At 44.4% G+C, this 17,615-nt stretch overlaps 1 protein-coding gene and 1 long non-coding RNA gene across 2 annotated transcripts in view; one reads left to right on the top strand and one right to left on the bottom strand.

The window, feature by feature from the left end:
* The window catches only part of LOC142312245 (uncharacterized), a 202,970-nt gene extending 200,169 nt beyond the window's left edge, over positions 1-2,801 (top strand). Inside the window, exon 9 of the mRNA XM_075351168.1 lies at positions 58-2,801. Within this exon, the coding sequence (XP_075207283.1) occupies positions 58-809 (752 nt within the window). The 3' untranslated portion in view covers positions 810-2,801. The remainder of the gene's footprint in view (positions 1-57) is intronic.
* Positions 2,802-12,912: 10,111 nt separating this feature from the next.
* LOC142312289 (uncharacterized) lies at positions 12,913-13,237 on the bottom strand. Its single transcript, XR_012754353.1, has 2 exons — positions 13,151-13,237; positions 12,913-13,067 (listed from the first exon to the last, which is right to left on the bottom strand). It is a non-coding gene; the product is annotated as an uncharacterized LOC142312289 (long non-coding RNA).
* Between the last annotated feature and the right edge of the window lie 4,378 nt (positions 13,238-17,615).

Genomic DNA, 17,615 nt, shown 5'->3' on the forward strand with positions numbered 1-17,615 from the left:
CAGTTCTTGTTAGGCATGAGAGAATTCATAATGGGAAAAAGCCATATTCATGTTCAAAATGTGGGAAATGTTTTGGATGTAAATCAAACCTTGTTGAACATGAGAGAATTCATACAGGGGAGAAGACTTTTTCATGTTCAGAATGTGAGAAATGTTTTGTTCAGAGATCCACTCTTGATACACACAAGAGACGTCAGACAGGGGAGAAGCCTTTTTCTTGTTCAGAATGTGGGAAATGTTTTGGACATAAACATATTCTTGTTGACCACCATAGAATTCACACAGGGGAGAAGCCTTTTTCATGTTCAGAATGTGGGAAATGTTTTAGACATAAAACTAATCTTGTTAAACACCAAACAATTCACACTGGGGAGAAACCTTTTTCATGTTCAGAATGTGGAAAATGTTTTGCACGTAAATCAATTCTTGTTACACATCAGAGAACTCACACAGGGGAGAAGCCTTATTCATGTTCAGAATGTGGGAAATGCTTTGTACAGAAATCAAGTCTTGTTAGACACCAGGCAATTCACACAGGGAAGAAGCCTTTTTCATGTTCAGAATGTGGGAAATGCTTTGTACAGAAATCAGGTTTTATTGCACACCAGACAACTCACACAGGGGAGAAGCCATTTTCTTGTTCACAATGTGGGAAATGCTTTGTACAGAAATCAAATCTTGTTGCACACCAGACAATTCACACAGGGGAGAAGCCTTTTTCATGTTCAGAATGTGGGAAATGTTTTGCACGTAAATCATATCTTGTTGAACACCACAGAATTCATGCAGGGGAGAAGACTTTTTCATAATCAGAATGAGGCAAATATTTTATCCAGAAATCGGATCTTATTATATGAGCTCATTTCCACTTCTGTACCGCTTCCGATGAGGGAGCATCGGAAGCCATATGCTAATGACCCTCTGTTGCGGGTGTCAGCCGAGGGTCATGCAACTGTTACGCGATCTTGCGATCGCATCACAGGATCGGAGAAGATGGAGGGAGCACTTTCTCCTCTTGTCTGTCTCTGCGTGCACCGCACTGCAGCCGCATAACATGTGAGTGCAGTGCGATTTTACACACGCGTAAGCCGAGACTCTGTGCAAACTGCAGCATGCTGCAATTGCACCGAGAGCATGATTCGTGTGGAGAAAAAACAAGACAGAGGAAACTGCTTCATTGATTAACACTTGTGCGAGTGCAATCCGATTTTTTTTTTTATCGGATTGCACTCGCAGATGGAAAGAGCCCTATACCTGAGAGTTCACACAGGGGAGAAGCCATACTCCTACCTAAATTTATAAATCTGAATTATTGGAAAATCATATTTTGTTTACCATCAAAAATAACTTACACAGGTAGAAATTATATATTTTGACAAATTGTACAATAAAAAATAAGACTGTATAATTAAATGAGAAAGGAATATTATTTTAGTAATTACTGTATTTTTTTGCACTATAAAATGCACTTTTAACAAGAAACAGTTACTGATAAGTGAGTGCCTCTTCGGATATGTGCACACAGTTAGAATTTGGTGCAGAAATTTATGCATCTCCTGGCAAGAAAAGTGTTCGGTTTTGCTATGTTTTCAGTGCATCTTTTCCTCACGTTTCTAGTGCAGATTTTTAACATTCATTAGGTTGGATGAAATCTGCAAATAGAAAATACTTAAAGGGGTGGTTCACCCATTTTTTTTATTTTCTCTATGAATGTACCTTACCATTATAGGCGTTTTCTGCATTGCCTTCTATTTGCACTTCTGGCACTGAGCGGCGCTATCCTGCACGCTCAGTGCCGGTCACATGACCCCCTGGTGCTGCGGCTGCTAGTATCCTCTTACGTTCCGTCAAGTTCCGGGCTCTCAAACTTGACGGTTACGTCAGAGGATGCTGGCACCATTCACATTGATTGATAGGGCTGTGGGCGGTGACTACCGCACGTCACAGCCCAGCATCGAGGGGAGGATCCGGAGGGCGCCAGTGTGGAGCGGTGAAGACAGCTTAGCGTCCGGCAGATGGTGAGGCACGGGGCGCCTGTGTGGAGTACAGGGGGGGTTCTTCATCTGAAATCCCCCCTGGTCACGTAAATACTGATCTCACTCTCCACCCGCCCGCTCTGCTGCGGTGTCAGGAGAACGGGCGGTGTCGGGCAGGGTGATCATGTGCTCCTCCCACCAGCACTACAGGACACAGCAAGACACTGACAAGCTGGTGACATGCAGCACCGCATGTGTCAGAGCAGAGCATGTCACCGCTCTGCTCTATCACCTGTCCAGCTGCATGGGACCAACTGTCTGCACTCTGTCACCTGCACCACAAGTCACAGAGTGGAACAAGTTGGTGACAGAGCACCTCTCTCCCCCCCTCTCTTCTTTCCCCCCTCTTCTCCCCCCCTCTTTCTCCTCCCCTCTTCTCTCCCCCCACTCTCTTCTCCCACCTCTTTTCTCCCCCTCCCCTCTTCCTCCTCTTCTCTCCCCCCTCTTATCCCTCTCTTTTCCCTCCCGCTCTCTTTTCCCTCCCGCTCTCTTTTCCCTCCCGCTCTCTTTTCCCTCCCGCTCTTTTTCCCTCCCTTTATCTTTTTCCTTCCCTTTCTCTTTTTCCCTCCCTTTCTCTTTTTCCCTCCCTTTCTCTTTTCCCTCCCTTTCTCTTTTCCCTCCCTTTCTCTTTTCCCTCTCTCTCTTTTACCTCCCTCTCTCTTTTACCTCCCTCTCTCTCTCTTTTACCTCCCTCTCTCTCTCTTTCCCTCCCTCTCTTTTACCTTCCTCTTTTACCTCCCTCTCTCTACCTCCCTCTCTCTCTCTTTCCCCCCTCTCTCTTTCCCCCCTCTCTCTCTTTCCCCCCTCTCTCTCTTTTCCCTCCCTCTCTCTCTTTTCCCTCCCTCTCTCTCATTCCCCTCGCGCTCTCTCTCTTTTCCCTCCCTCTCTCTCTTCCCTCCCTCTCTCTCTTTTCCCTCTCTCTTTTCCCCCCCTCTCTTCCCTCCCTCTCTCTTTTACCTCCCTCTCTCTTTTACCTCCCTCTCTCTTTTACCTCCCTCTCTCTTTTTCCCTTCCCCTCTTTCTCTCTTTTCCCTCCCTCTCTCTCTCTCTCTCTTTTCCCTCCCTCTCTTTCGCTCTTTTCCCTCCCTCTCTTTCGCTCTTTTCCCTCCCTCTCTTTCGCTCTTTTCCCTCCCTCTCTTTCGCTCTTTTCCCTCCCTCTCTTTCGCTCTTTTCCCTCCCTCTCTTTCGCTCTTTTCCCTCCCTCTCTTTCCCTCCTTTCCCTGCCTCTCTTTTCTCTCTTTTCCCTGCCTCTCTTTTCTCTCTTTTCCCTGCCTCTCTTTTCTCTCTTTTCCCTTCCTCTCTTTTCTCTTTTCTCTCTTTTCCCTGCCTCTCTCTCTCTTTTCCCTGCCTCTCTCTCTCTTTTCCCTCCCTCTCTCTCTTTTCCCTCCCTGCCTCTCTTTTCCCTCCCTGCCTCTCTTTTCTCTCTCTTCCCTGCCTCTCTTTTCTCTCTCTTCCCTGCCAGTACAGAAATCTCTCGATCGTAGAGGGGTGAGAGGGAGTAATAAACATGGAGTCCCTACTGTGTCTGTGTATTTATATCTAATAAAGTTTTTTTCTCTGTGTGATGTATTTTTATTTTTTTTTAAACCCTTTATTGGAGATTCTTAATGGCCAGGTCAAAGTTGGCTTGACATTAAGAATCTCGGGCTTTATACCAGCTGGTAAAACATAGCTGGCATTAACCCCTTATTACCCAGCGTGCCACCTGCCACCAGGGCCACTGGAAGAGTTGGATAGAGCGCCAGAAAATGGTGCTTCTATGAAAGCGCCATTTTCTGGGGCGGCTGTGGACTGCAATTCGCAGCGGCCACCCTGCACTACGGATTCCAATCCCCAGCTGCCTAGTTGTACCTGGCAAAACATAAAAAAAATGAGCAAAGCCCACGTTTTTAAATTATTTCATGAAATTCATGAAATAATTTAAAAAAAAGGGCTTCCCTATATTTTTGGTTCCCTGCCGGGTACAAATAGGCAGCTTGGGGGTTGGGGGCAGCCTGTACCTGCCTGCTGTACCTGGCTAGCGTACAAAATATATGGCGAAGCCCACGTCATTTTTTTAAAAAGTTTTTAGGCAAAAACCTTTCTAAAAAAAGGCTTTCCTGAATTTTCCATTGCTAGTGAAGGTAACACCAAGCAGTGGGAGTTAGCAGCCAGTAGCTGCTTGGGTTACCCTTAGCAATAGAAAATACAGCGAGAGCCCCCACTTTTATTTTTACCCCTAACCCTAGGGTTAGGGTTATGTGATTGTTTGGTTTTTTGTTTTTTTTTTATTTTTAATGCATTTTTTTAAAAAAAAAAATCGACATGGGCTTCGCCCATTGAGCACCAGAGCATTTTACTGCTCACTCATGCCTACTCCTGACCACAGTGCCAGCAGAACAAGTACTCAGATGACTCCAGTGTCGGCCGATTACTTGTTCAGTGTCCCCCTGCATCCATTGCAGCATGTGCGGGCTGTGAGGTCACCTGAGTTCAGTCCAGCACTGGAGTCAGCAGATCTGAACTCAGCTGAACTCCAGCCCGCACACGCTGCGATGGATGCAGGGGGACACAGAACAAGTAAGGCCTAAGCCACACGGCGAGAAAAACTGTGCGAGTGGAGTGCGATAAAACATCGCATTCCATTTGGACCAATATTAGCCTGTGTATCAGCGCACATGAGCAATTATTTTCTCAGCCCTAATCAGACCGAGAAAACAATCGCAGCATGCTGCAATTGTAATGCAAGACTTTCTCTTTTACCCATTCAAGTGTATGGGGTGAGAGAAAAATCGCAATGCACTTGCGGTACATCGGTGTACCGCGAGTGCAGAGTGAGAATCGCAATAGCCGACTACAGAGGAGAGAGGGAGAGGAATCCCTCCCACCCCTCCTCAGTGCCGGCCCGCCCCTCCTGAGTGCCGGACCACCCCCTACAGCTGAGGTCTGCCCGCACAGTCAGACCTCAGTCGCAGGGACACACGCATGACACTCGGCTCACGCTCAGTACAGCAGAGCTGAGTGTCATGCGAGGGGATTGTAGTAATCCCCGTGTGAACCCAGCCTAATCGGCCGACACTGCAGTCAGTTGATCTGAACTCCTGTACACACAGCCCACACATGGTCACATTTGATCGGCAGCAGGCAGTGACTGCTGTTAAGGCTACATTCACATGACCATTCCGTTTTTGCGGGCCGCAAAAAACGGTCCTTTTTTTCACAGATACATCCGTGTGGCATCCGTGTGCCTTCCGTTTTTTTTGCGAACCGCAAAAAACGGAAGCAGCAAGAAAGATAAATAGATGAGTAGATATAGAGATGGATAGATATAGAGAGAGAGAGGGATGAATGAATGAATGGAGGGATAGATAGATGAGAAAGACATATAATGTCCCACCTCCCTGAATATTCTAAGTCAATGTCCCAGTCAGTGAAGAACAGAATGTTCCCCATTGGCTGAGAGAGACGTGCAGTGACCTGAGCTAACATCAATAGGTCAGCCCAGGTCACTGCAGGGCATGACAAGTGCTGCTGTCAGGAGGTTAGCGAGGTACATTACCTGCGGTGATCGCTGAACTGATTTTAATGATCACAAACCAAGTATCGTCACCGCTAGTCACAGTCTCGGGTCGACAGCGAGAGGTGATGTGACAAGCAGCGGGCATAGAAGGCAGTGACGAGCGCTGATGTCAGGAGTGCAGGACTTCATCACCGCAGGTAATGAACTTACTAACCTCCAGACGGTAGCGCTTGTCATCCCCCCGGCTGCTGACACTGCAGTGCGGGCAGCTGCTGACACTGCTCTGCGGGCAGCCGCGGGGCTGGGGCTGGAGCGGGACACAGACTGCACGGGCACCCGACAGAAGTCACACGGAAGTGCTTCCGTGTGGCTTCCGGGAATTTTGCGGACCCATTGACTTGTATTGAGTCACGGTCCATTATTACGGAACAGAATAGGACATGTTCCATAATAACGGAACGGACATACGGCATACGATGTGTTTTTTTGTAGGATCGGATGCACATGGAAGTGCTACCATGTGCCATCCGATCCTACACAAAAAACATTGAAAAGATGGTCCTGTCCATGGGTCCGCAAAAAAAACAGGAACTGACGAGGACAAACGGAACAGTCATGTGAATGAGCCCACCTGCAGCTATTGCAGCGTTTGCGGGCTGTGAGATCAGGCGATAAATTCTGTGTCCCGCTGCAGAAGGATCCGGTAAAATAACAGTTGCATGCGTTGCACATTTAATCCACAGGATCCGGTCATATGCAGTTTGCGTTTTTTTACCTACAAGCAAAAAAACACTGATGTGAAAGTAGCCTGCAAAATGCATGCCACACGAATGATACGGACGACACACAGACTAGGCAAGAGGGAAAAAAAGCAATCTCATGACCCATTCACTTTTTTTCCCCTTAATTATTTTTTTCACATGTTGCGCCGGCTAATAATCATAATTTCTGTACACACACACACACACACACCTCTATATGAGAACAAGCAGAAGATAGCCCCTTTCCTCCCCTGGTTGTGCAGAGCTTGGAGCTTTGGCTGTCTCTGCTGTGATTGCTCTCAGTGCATCCACACTGGGAAGAGGCTGAGTGGGTATGTTAGACACAGTGGGTGTGTTAGATACAGCCCAGAGCCACAAAGAATTATGGGAGTTGTAGGAACTGAACCCAGGAAGTCAGAAGAGAGATTAACCCCATCAGAGCTGGAGCCAGCAATGAGGATGTGCTGCTAGAACACAATAAAAGGTAATATTGCTGAAAAAACATAATAGATGTGTGGAGAAGCACATATTAGCAAAGATTTATCAGAAAAAAAAAAATCAGTTTTGGTAACTGGACAACTTCTTTAATGCGAGAATTAACCTACAGGATTCTCATAGACTTTGCTGGCATCAGGAATCCATACAGGCTTTGTGACTAATTTGCACTTAAAAACGCGATGAAAACGCTACTTGTGCACACAAGGTCAAAAACATGCAAAAATGCTAAAAAAAATTGACATGCTTCAGATTTTTTTCTACATCAAATCTGCAAGGAGAAAAAGCTCAACATGTGCACTACACTTCAGGTTCCTCATTGACTTTGCTTGGATTACAATTTTCTTGTAGTTTTGGGACAAAGCTGCACTAAAAAATGCATAAAAAATTAGTTAAAAGCACAGCCTTATAGTCCGGAGATGTGCTGCCCCCACGTCAGTAGCAGGCGGGCTGCTCGGATCCGGATCCGCAGTGGCTCGAGGGATTTCCAGACCCGGGGGTCGCACGGACACTGAAATAAAAGGGATTTTAATTTGTACAGGGGATTGTTGTAGATAGTTCGTGACGCCACCCACAGTGTGTGGTAATGTGGAGTACCACTGCTGCTGTTGGGGAGCACCCGGGGGCGATGGAATGGCAGCTGGATGTTAACCCCTCCGTGGGGAGATGTGGATGCCCTGGGGCTCAGTGTCCAGAACACGGGAGGTGATGGCTGTTGGTGGTGATGCACCGGGCCGGACCGGAGGGTGTTGGTGTACTCACGATTGAATAAATACACACAAGTCTGCTGTTAAGGTGTCAGGGGCCGGCAGCCGCTTCAGGGTGTATACGGTTCCCACACCCGGCTGGTATATCAATGTCTCTTCCTCCGGCACTTTGTATTTTCCTTCCATTTTAGACCACCTCGTATGGAACGGGGAAGTCCACTCCCGGTTTGGTTTTGGTTGGGAGATGTGCCCGCGAAAACTGACCCTTGGGATCTCAGTGGGTTGTTGTGGATACCCTATCCCCCGCGGTGGCCTGCCGTTTCGCTCTATCTGGGCTAACACACTGGAACAATGGCTGGAACCTTGCTCCCGGCCTGGTTAAATAGAGAAGGGGCTTGCAACCGTCTTTTAACTAGAGTCCAGGTACCCCGCCAGTGCACGGTTTCCGGACCGGATCTCCGCTGTCGGTACCAGCGGGCTCCAACCCTGTCCTGGTCCCCTTTGGGATTTCCCGCGACCGGACTCCCATCGCCTTTGGACACGGTCCACTGCTTGCCACCTAGCCAGTAGGCCAGGGCCACTCCCCTGGCTACACTTCACTAGGCTCAGACTTCCACTTGAACTCCCACTTCAACTGCACTCAACTCAACTGGCAGGTTCCCTCCCCCGGATCCTCAAGACCCCTAGGTGGGCGCTCCCAATCCGCCTGGTCCTGCCCACTGGTGTGTGCTTCCTACCCTGAGGGGGGTGGTAGGATTTTGTGGCTGATGGAACCTGGTGTGGGATGGTGTTGTGTGGGGTGTGTGTTTTTCTGTGACTACCTGGCGGCGCCAGGCCGTCACATAAGCGCAACACCCACTTGTGGATGTCAGGTCCTCATACCACGCTCATGGAGTCTGTTTCTGGTAATTTGAGCAAACACATGTATATTAGTGGCCTGCTGGAGGTTATTTTTCAGGGCTCCAACCTTGTGGAGAAACAGAGGTTCATACAGTTAGGTCCAGAAATATTTGGACAGTGACACAAGTTTTGTTATTTTAGCTGTTTACAAAAACATGTTCAGAAATACAATTATATATAATATGGGCTGAAAGTGCACACTCCCAGCTGCAATATGAGAGTTTTCACATCCAAATTGGAGAAAGGGTTTAGGAATCATAGCTCTGTAATGCATAGCCTCCTCTTTTTAAAGGGACCAAAAGTAATTGGACAAGGGACTCTAAGGGCTGCAATTAACTCTGAAGGCGTCTCCCTCGTTAACCTGTAATCAATGAAGTAGTTAAAAGGTCTGGGGTTGATTAGAGGTGTGTGGTTTTGCATTTGGAAACTGTTGCTGTGACCAGACAACATGCGGTCTAAGGAACTCTCAATTGAGGTGAAGCAGAACATCCTGAGGCTGAAAGAAAAGAAAAAATCCATCAGAGAGATAGCAGACATGCTTGGAGTAGCAAAATGAACAGTCGGGTACATTCTGAGAAAAAAGGAATTGACTGGTGAGCTTGGGAACTCAAAAAGGCCTGGGCGTCCACGGATGACAACAGTGGTGGATGATCGCCGCATACTTTCTTTGGTGAAGAAGAACCCGTTCACAACATCAACTGAAGTCCAGAACACTCTCAATGAAGTAGGTGTATCTGTCTCTAAGTCAACAGTAAAGAGAAGACTCCATGAAAGTAAATACAAAGGGTTCACATCTAGATGCAAACCATTCATCAATTCCAAAAATAGACAGGCCAGAGTTAAATTTGCTGAAAAACACCTCATGAAGCCAGCTCAGTTCTGGAAAAGTATTCTATGGACAGATGAGACAAAGACCAACCTGTATCAGAATGATGGGAAGAAAAAAGTTTGGAGAAGAAAAGGAACGGCACATGATCCAAGGCACACCACATCCTCTGTAAAACATGGTGGAGGCAACGTGATGGCATGGGCATGCATGGCTTTCAATGGCACTGGGTCACTTGTGTTTATTGATGACATAACAGCAGACAAGAGTAGCCGGATGAATTCTGAAGTGTACCGGGATATACTTTCAGCCCAGATTCAGCCAAATGCCGCAAAGTTGATCGGACGGCGCTTCATAGTACACATGGACAATGACCCCAAGCATACAGCCAAAGCTACCCAGGAGTTCATGAGTGCAAAAAAGTGGAACATTCTGCAATGGCCAAGTCAATCACCAGATCTTAACCCAATTGAGCATGCATTTCACTTGCTCAAATCCAGACTTAAGACGGAAAGACCCACAAACAAGCAAGACCTGAAAGCTGCGGCTGTAAAGGCCTGGCAAAGCATTAAGAAGGAGGAAACCCAGCGTTTGGTGATGTCCATGGGTTCCAGACTTAAGGCAGTGATTGCCTCCAAAGGATTCGCAACAAAATATTGAAAATAAAAATATTTTGTTTGGGTTTGGTTTATTTGTCCAATTACTTTTGACCTCCTAAAATGTGGAGTGTTTGTAAAGAAATGTGTACAATTCCTACAATTTCTATCAGATATTTTTGTTCAAACCTTCAAATTAAACGTTACAATCTGCACTTGAATTCTGTTCTAGAGGTTTCATTTCAAATCCAATGTGGTGGCATGCAGAGCCCAACTCGCGAAAATATATATATATATCCCCTATAGATAATTCATAGTTGTGACAGACTGCAACTTTCCCTCAGTACTTATTCAAATGCCAGTTTTTATTGTCCAAGAGCTCGTATCTATTATTGTCTAAGGAGTTATTCACATTTCTGTGTATTTTCACAAACCATATCAAACTGGTCTATAGGAGTCAGAACTCTTAATGGATGGTAAAGGGATCAAATGCGTCTTTCTCTCTGCAAAATGCAAATAAATTTATATAATTTATACAATGTGATTTACTGGATTTTATTTTGGATATTCTCTCTCTCTCACTGTTAAAATTAACCTACCCTTAAAATTATAGACTGTTTATGTATTTGTCAGTGGGTAAACGTACAAAATCAGCAAGGGATCAAATAATTATTTCCTTCACTGTATGTTCTATGTGCAGTAACTGTGGTATTATGAGCATTATTATCAGGTTCAGCCTTCCCACTACAGATAAAAATATTTTTTCACAGGAATTATTTTTTTGTTAAACGTTTTGCAATAATGTTTGTAGGTTCAAGTTCTCAAAGTCCAATAAGAATCTATTGCCTTTACTCCCTGGATAATTATATAGTTGTACGCATTCGGTGTGATCACCATTAAACATCAGTGAAGAAAGTTCTTAGAGATCAATAAGTAATAGAACTGATTTATGTCTGTGCATTGCCAACCTGAAAAGCTTTCCAAAGCAATCTATCTGGTGTCCAGAAATACATGTTTCTTTCATATGTAAATTAAGGCCGCTTTACACGCTGCGATATTGGTACCGACATCGCTAGCGTGGGTACCCGCCCCAATCTGTTGTGCGACACGGGCAAATCACTGCCCTTGCCGCACAACATCGCCCAGACCCGTCACACGTACTTACCTGCCCGGCGACGTCGCTGTGACCGGCGAACCCACCTCCTTTCTAAGGGGGCGGTTTGTTCAGCATCACAGCTGCGTCACTGAACCGCCGCCCAATAAAGCGGAGGGGCGGAGATGAGCGGGACGTAACATCCCGCCCACCTCCTTCCTTCCGCATAGCGGCCGGGAGGCAGGTAAGGAGAGGTTCATCGTTCCTGCGGTGTCACATGGAGCGATGTGTGCTGCCGCAAGAATGAGGAACAACTTCGTTACTGCTGCATAACGATATTTGAAAATAGACCCCCATGTCACCGATGAGCGATTTTGCACGTTTTTGCGACGATGCAAAATCGCTCAAAGGTGTCACACGCAGCGACATCGCTAATGCGGCCGGGTGTGCGTCACCAATTCCGTTACCCCAACGACTTCGCATTAGCGATGTCGTAGCATGTAAAGCCCCCTTTAGACTTGCAAGTGCTCTGGTGGGGGTATCTGTGCACTTGCAGTCCTCAAGTTTTCTCAGCACCACTAGTAATGTTAAAATATGTGCGCACTGAACACAGATTATCAGGGAATGGAGAGCAAATGATTTGTCCCAGATCAGTTTTGACTATTTATTTTGTTGAGTTGCTTTGTGCTAGGCTGTCAGTCTGAACATTGGTGGTGTGGAGGGTAGATGGAGGCACAAGATTAAATATACAGCTCTGGCAACAATTAAGAGACCACTGCAAAATTGTCAGTTTTTCTGATTTTTCTCTTTATAGGTATATTTTTGTGTAAAATGTAAATTGTTCTTTTATTCTTTAAACTACTGACAACGTCTCCGAATTTCCAAGCAATAAATTTTGAATTTATTTTCTGAAAATGAGAAATGGTCAAAATAAAAAAAAATGCATTGCTTTCAGAGCTCAAATAATGCAAAGAAAACAAGTTCATAATCATTTAGAAATAACAATACTAATAATGTTTTACTTCCGGAAGAGTTCAGAAATCAATATTTTGTCGAATAACCATGATTTTTAATCACAACTTTCATGCGTCTTGGCATGCTTTCCAACAGTCTTTGGGGTACTTTGCACGCTGCGACATCGCTAGCAATCTCGTTAGCGATGTGAAATTCTTGATCGCAAGTGCGATCTTTCGAGATCGCACATAGGTCATTTTACGTATATGCGATCTCAAAAGATCGCACTTGCGATCTAGAATTTCGCATCGCTAATGAGATCGCTAGCGATGTCACAGCGTGCAAAGTACCCCTTTCACACTGCTTTTGGGTGACCTTCTGCCACTCCTAGTGCAAAAATTTAAGCAATTCTTCTTTGTTTGATGGCTTGTGACTATCCATCTTCTTCTTGATTGCATTCCAATCCCTGCATGACTCTGTAAAAAGCACCAACATGCAGGGAAGGGGAGCCAAGCATGTGCCCGAGCATGTCGCCGTTACACGGCGCTCGACGAGTCATAGCCATGTGACCGGTCTGTAACCAACGAGGTAATACAATATTCACACCTGACTGGTCACATGGCTATGATGTCATGGAAGGTCCTATCGTCAGTGCTGGTCACTGGGAGGGCACAGCGATGATTGGATGCAGAAGCGGCGGGAGACAGAGTCTGTAGGATGCGTCGCGGGACCTGTAAGTATAATGACAATGTTTATTATTAGTTATAAAGATGGACACTAGTGCTCCCACAAGGAATGGGAAAGGGGCTATAAATAACTCAGGGGGTATGGAGGTGATGCCAGGGAGGGGACACAGGACTGACGGTATCTGTGAAATAAAAGGGGGGGGGGGACGAAAGCTGCAGGCAGTTGGCAGGGTCCGCGTAAACCTGTCTAAAAGAAGAAATAATTAAAAAACTACCGCGCTAACTGGATGAGTGGGAAAAGGGAGTGAATGGGTAGACCTAAATTTAGGTATACAAATATGTAGAGACACAACAGGGAATTAGTAAAATGTATACTGCTTTATTGTATAATAATTTAAGATAAAACATAAGGTTTTAAAATTATAGATAAAAACAAAACAAAAAACCTCTGCATGGAGGTATTGTTGAGAGGGTCCTGGTCAGGAACTTAGGGACAGAAGGGGAGACTTGGGACCTGTTAGGAATATAAAATGGCAGGAATGAATGCAGGTAAACTGATAATAGGAAAAATGAGGATCTGGGTTAAATACTAATTACCTGGTGGTTATGAACAGATTCAGGATGAACATCTAGAATTTGTGAAAATGACAAGAGGAGGCGAGAACAACTTTTGGTGTTTCATCTTTATGTAGGAACCTGTAAACCAAAGTGAGTAGATTAATCTGTGCTGACCGTAAGCTCCACAGTGTGGGGGCTTCCTAAAAGGGGGGGAGGGGAGAGGGGGAAACCTACCACTCTTTTGAGTGCCTATGTATTTGCTTTTGGAGACCTGATAAATTAGCAATATTTGGGAAAATGTCCTGAAAGTATTAGTAAATTGAAATTAGTATTAATAGATGAACCACAGGAATACGAATGTTACTGGTGGTGATAGGAAAAAGACCTGATGAGATGAAGCGTGTCTATAGGATATAGTATGTAGTGCTGGTTTCAGCAACTACATAGGATAAAGATTGTAGTATCACCTGGTAAAAATGGTATAAGATATTAAAAGAGTATGAATGAAAATGATATAATCACATGAAATAACCATAGGAAAATAAGGGGCAGTATAAAAATTGATATTAATAACGTATAATAAGTGTAAATACCTGATAGGGTGTTTGTTTGGTGAATATAAAGAGATAAAAAGAGATGATGTTCATATGATTACTGAGACTGGATAATTTAGCTGGTGCCACCTATTGAAGATAGGCAATACAGGTCAGAGTTGAAAATGGTTAATACAACTTAGACTAGTGCTGTAAATAAAACTAGGTGATGAATTCGAAGTTACCTGTCAATAAAACTAGGTAGTGATTTCAAAATTACCTGTCTGTGAGCACTGAGTACAGCTGCAGAAAAATGCTTGGGCGAGCACCTTGTACCAGCGAGATGCACTGACAGTACAGTACCTTGAATGACGTCATAGCCATGTGACCGGTCTGTAACCAATGAGGTAATACAACATTCACACCTGACTGGTCACATGGCTATGACGTCATGGAAGGTCTTATCGTCAGTGCTGGTCACCGGGAGAGCACAGCGATGATTGGATGCAGAAGGGGCGGGAGACAGAGTCTGTAGGACGCGTTGCAGGACCTGTAAGTATAATGACAATGTTTATTATTAACTATGCTCTTTATTTTACGGTCCCCCGCCCCATCCCATAACTGTAAAGTCCAAGTTCGGTGTTCGGACGCAAGTTCGTGTTATCTCAGAACCTGAACTTTACAAAATGTTTGGGCGAGTCTCCTGAACACAAACATCGGGGGAGGGGGGGGGGGGTGTTCACCCATCACTAGCTATTGCACCTAGAAAGGGGTCGATAGGCTGTTATGAGCTCAGCCTGAAAAGGTGTGGGTTGCATTTGCCAGAGAAAGGAGGAACTGATAAGTTGGTCAGTAAAAAACTGTGTCCTCGGTACCCTGGTGTAAGCAATTTACAGTGAAGAGATGAAAAAAAAGGGATGGCAGAAGATTTTATTTGCCTTTTGTGTTCTAGGGAACGTGTATGTAGAGAGGAGGTTGGAAACCCTTACTAAAGATGGCGCTGGAGGCATAGTTTGAACTGAGCATGCACGGATAGTATTGTGGTCATTGGTGCAGAGACAAGTCTTATCATTTTTTTTTAGTTAGCACATCACTTCCGGGACGCTGCACATGGAGCGTGCTCTGAAAGTTTGTTGTCATGACGGGTGAGCAGTTTTTAGATTAATCATCTTTCAGCTGTGCAATAATTGTTGATTGATTGATGGAATTATGTATTTTTGCAGAAAAAGCACTTTATGTATAAGCACATGTTGCACTGTGAATTTTGGATAATGTAATGCTGTTTGTATCTATAGCAATATGAACAATGTATGCATAAAAACTTTTATGATATTTAAAAATTTGACATAATTATGGTTGATGAGCAATATGTAAATGAGTCACTATAAAAAACTCAAATTTTTGTAACCAAATTGTCAGAAGAAGGTTCAAGTGAGATCCGAAACGTCACTATGCACCTATGTGACTAATAAAGGTGAAGTAATTAAAAAAATTTTGCAGTGCTGCCTGCCTATTGTTGTCTTTTACATGGATGGCTATCTGAAGAAACCGCAAGGTGGGAATATTGCACTTTAAAAAGTTTTTTGTTTTTGTGCTGCTCCAAACGTTTTTTTAATTTGTTTTTTTTTTTTAGATATATAGATAGATATATACATACAGTGTTGGCCAAAAGTATTGGCACCCCTGCAATTCTGTCAGAGAATACTCAATTTCTTCCTGAAAATGATTGCCATCACAAATTCTTTGATATTATTAACTTCATTTATTTTGTTTGCAATGAAAAACACAAAAGAGAATGAAACAAAAATCAAATCATTGATCATTTCACACAAAACTCCAAAAATGGGCCAGACAAAAATATTGGCACCCTTAGCCTAATACTTGGTTGCATAACCTTTAGCCAAAATAACTGCAAACAACCGCTTCCTGTAGCCATCAATGAGTTTCTTACAATGCTCTGCTGGAATTTTAGACCATTCTTCTTTGGCAAACTGCTCCAGATCCCTGAGATTTGAAGGCTGCCTTCTCCAAACTGCCATTTTGAGATCTCTCCACAGGTGTTCTATGGGATTCAGGTCTGGACTCATTGCTGGCCACTTTAGTAGTCTCCAGTGCTCTCTATCAAACCATTTTCTAGTGTTTTTGGAAGTGTGTTTTGGGTCATTATCCTGCTGGAAGACCCATGACCTCTGAAGGAGACCCAGCTTTCTCACACTGGGCCCTACATTATGCTGCAAAATTTGTTGGTAGTCTTCAGACTGCATAATGCCATGCACACGGTCAAGCAGTCCAGTGCCAGAGGCAGAAAAGCAACCCCAAAACATCAGGGAACCTCCGCCATGTTTGACTGTAGGGACCGTGTTCTTTTCTTTGAATACCTCTTTTTTTTCCTGTAACCTCTATGTTAAAAAGCTCTACTTTTGTCTCATCTGACCAGAGAACATTCTTTCAAAACGTTTTAGGCTTTCTCAGGTAAGTTTTGGCAAACTCCAGCCTGGCTTTTTTTATGTCTCGGGGTAAGAAGTGGGGTCTTCCTGGGTATCCTACCATACAGTCCCTTTTCATTCAGACGCCGACGGATAGTACGGGTTGACACTTTTGTACCCTCGGACTGCAGGGCAGCTTGAACTGTTTGGATGTTAGTCGAGGTTCTTTATCCACCATCCTCACAATCTTGCGTTGAAATCTCTCGTCAATTTTTCTTTTCCTTCCACATCTAGGGAGGTTAGCCACAGTGCCATGGGCTTTAAACTTCTTGATGACACTGCGCACCGTAGACACATGAACTTTCAGGTCTTTGGAGATGGACTTGTAGCTTTGAGATTGCTCATGCTTCCCCACAATTTGGATTCTCAAGTCCTCATAAAGTTCTTTGGTCTTATTTCTTTTCTCCATGCTCAATGTGGTACACACAATGACACAGGACAGAGGTTGAGTCAACTTTAACCCATGTCAACTGGCTGCAAGTGTGATTTAGTTATTGCCAACACCTGTTAGGTGCCACAGGTATGTTACAGGTGCTGTTAATTACACAAATTAGAGAGTCCACCCCCTTTTTTATGTTTGTGGAATTATATCCAATTTGGCTTTATGACAATTTTTTTTTTCATTGAAGACAAATTAAATGAAGATAATAATACCAAAGAATTTGTGATTGCAATCATTTTCAAGAAGAAACTGAGTATTATCTGACAGAATTGCAGGGGTGCCAATACTTTTGGCCAGCACTGTATAGCTAGCTAGATAATAGATAGATACATACATGATTCATAGATAGATGTTTGAAAAAATAGTGGAGTACTGCCTGCCTATTTTTGTCTTTTATCTATATATCTGTCCCTCTATACATCTTGTATCTCTCTATCTATCCGTTTATCTATCATCTTTGTAGCTGAATAATCTGGTTCTGGATTCTCTACTGTAATACAGAGGTCAAGATTACCAAATCTTCCTATGTCTTGCAGTAGCTCAGTGGTAGAGCTGCTGCCTATGGACACTGAGTTCACGAGTTCCAGTCCCGGTAAACCAGAGCAGATGAGAATTTAATTTAATTTATTCACTGCACTGAGGGGAGGAGACGGGACATCAGCTGTGAGCCGCAGGACTGCAGGAGAGAGCCCTCAAATTGGGACAGTCCCGCAGAATCCGGTTGGGAGGTATGCTGTAAGGCTTTGTGCGCACGCTGCGTTTTTTGCCACATTTTTGTACGTTTTTTGGGTGCAGTCTTGGTTCCAAAACTGCATGCATTTCCTTCCCCAGCAAAGTCTATGAGATTTCATTTTTTTTGGCTGAGTCTTTGTGGTGACCACAAAGATGCAGTATGTCACTTCTTTCTACGTTTTTGCCAGCGTTTTTGAACCCTTCTAGTCAATAGATTTGACACTTGCGTTGTTTTCCTTCAGTTGCAAGCCGCCATTTTGGAAAACAGCGGAATCCGTTAACGGATTCCGCTGTTTCCCATAGACTTGTAT

This window comes from Anomaloglossus baeobatrachus, chromosome 5 (assembly GCF_048569485.1).
Source record: "Anomaloglossus baeobatrachus isolate aAnoBae1 chromosome 5, aAnoBae1.hap1, whole genome shotgun sequence".
Lineage (NCBI taxonomy): Eukaryota > Metazoa > Chordata > Amphibia > Anura > Aromobatidae > Anomaloglossus > Anomaloglossus baeobatrachus.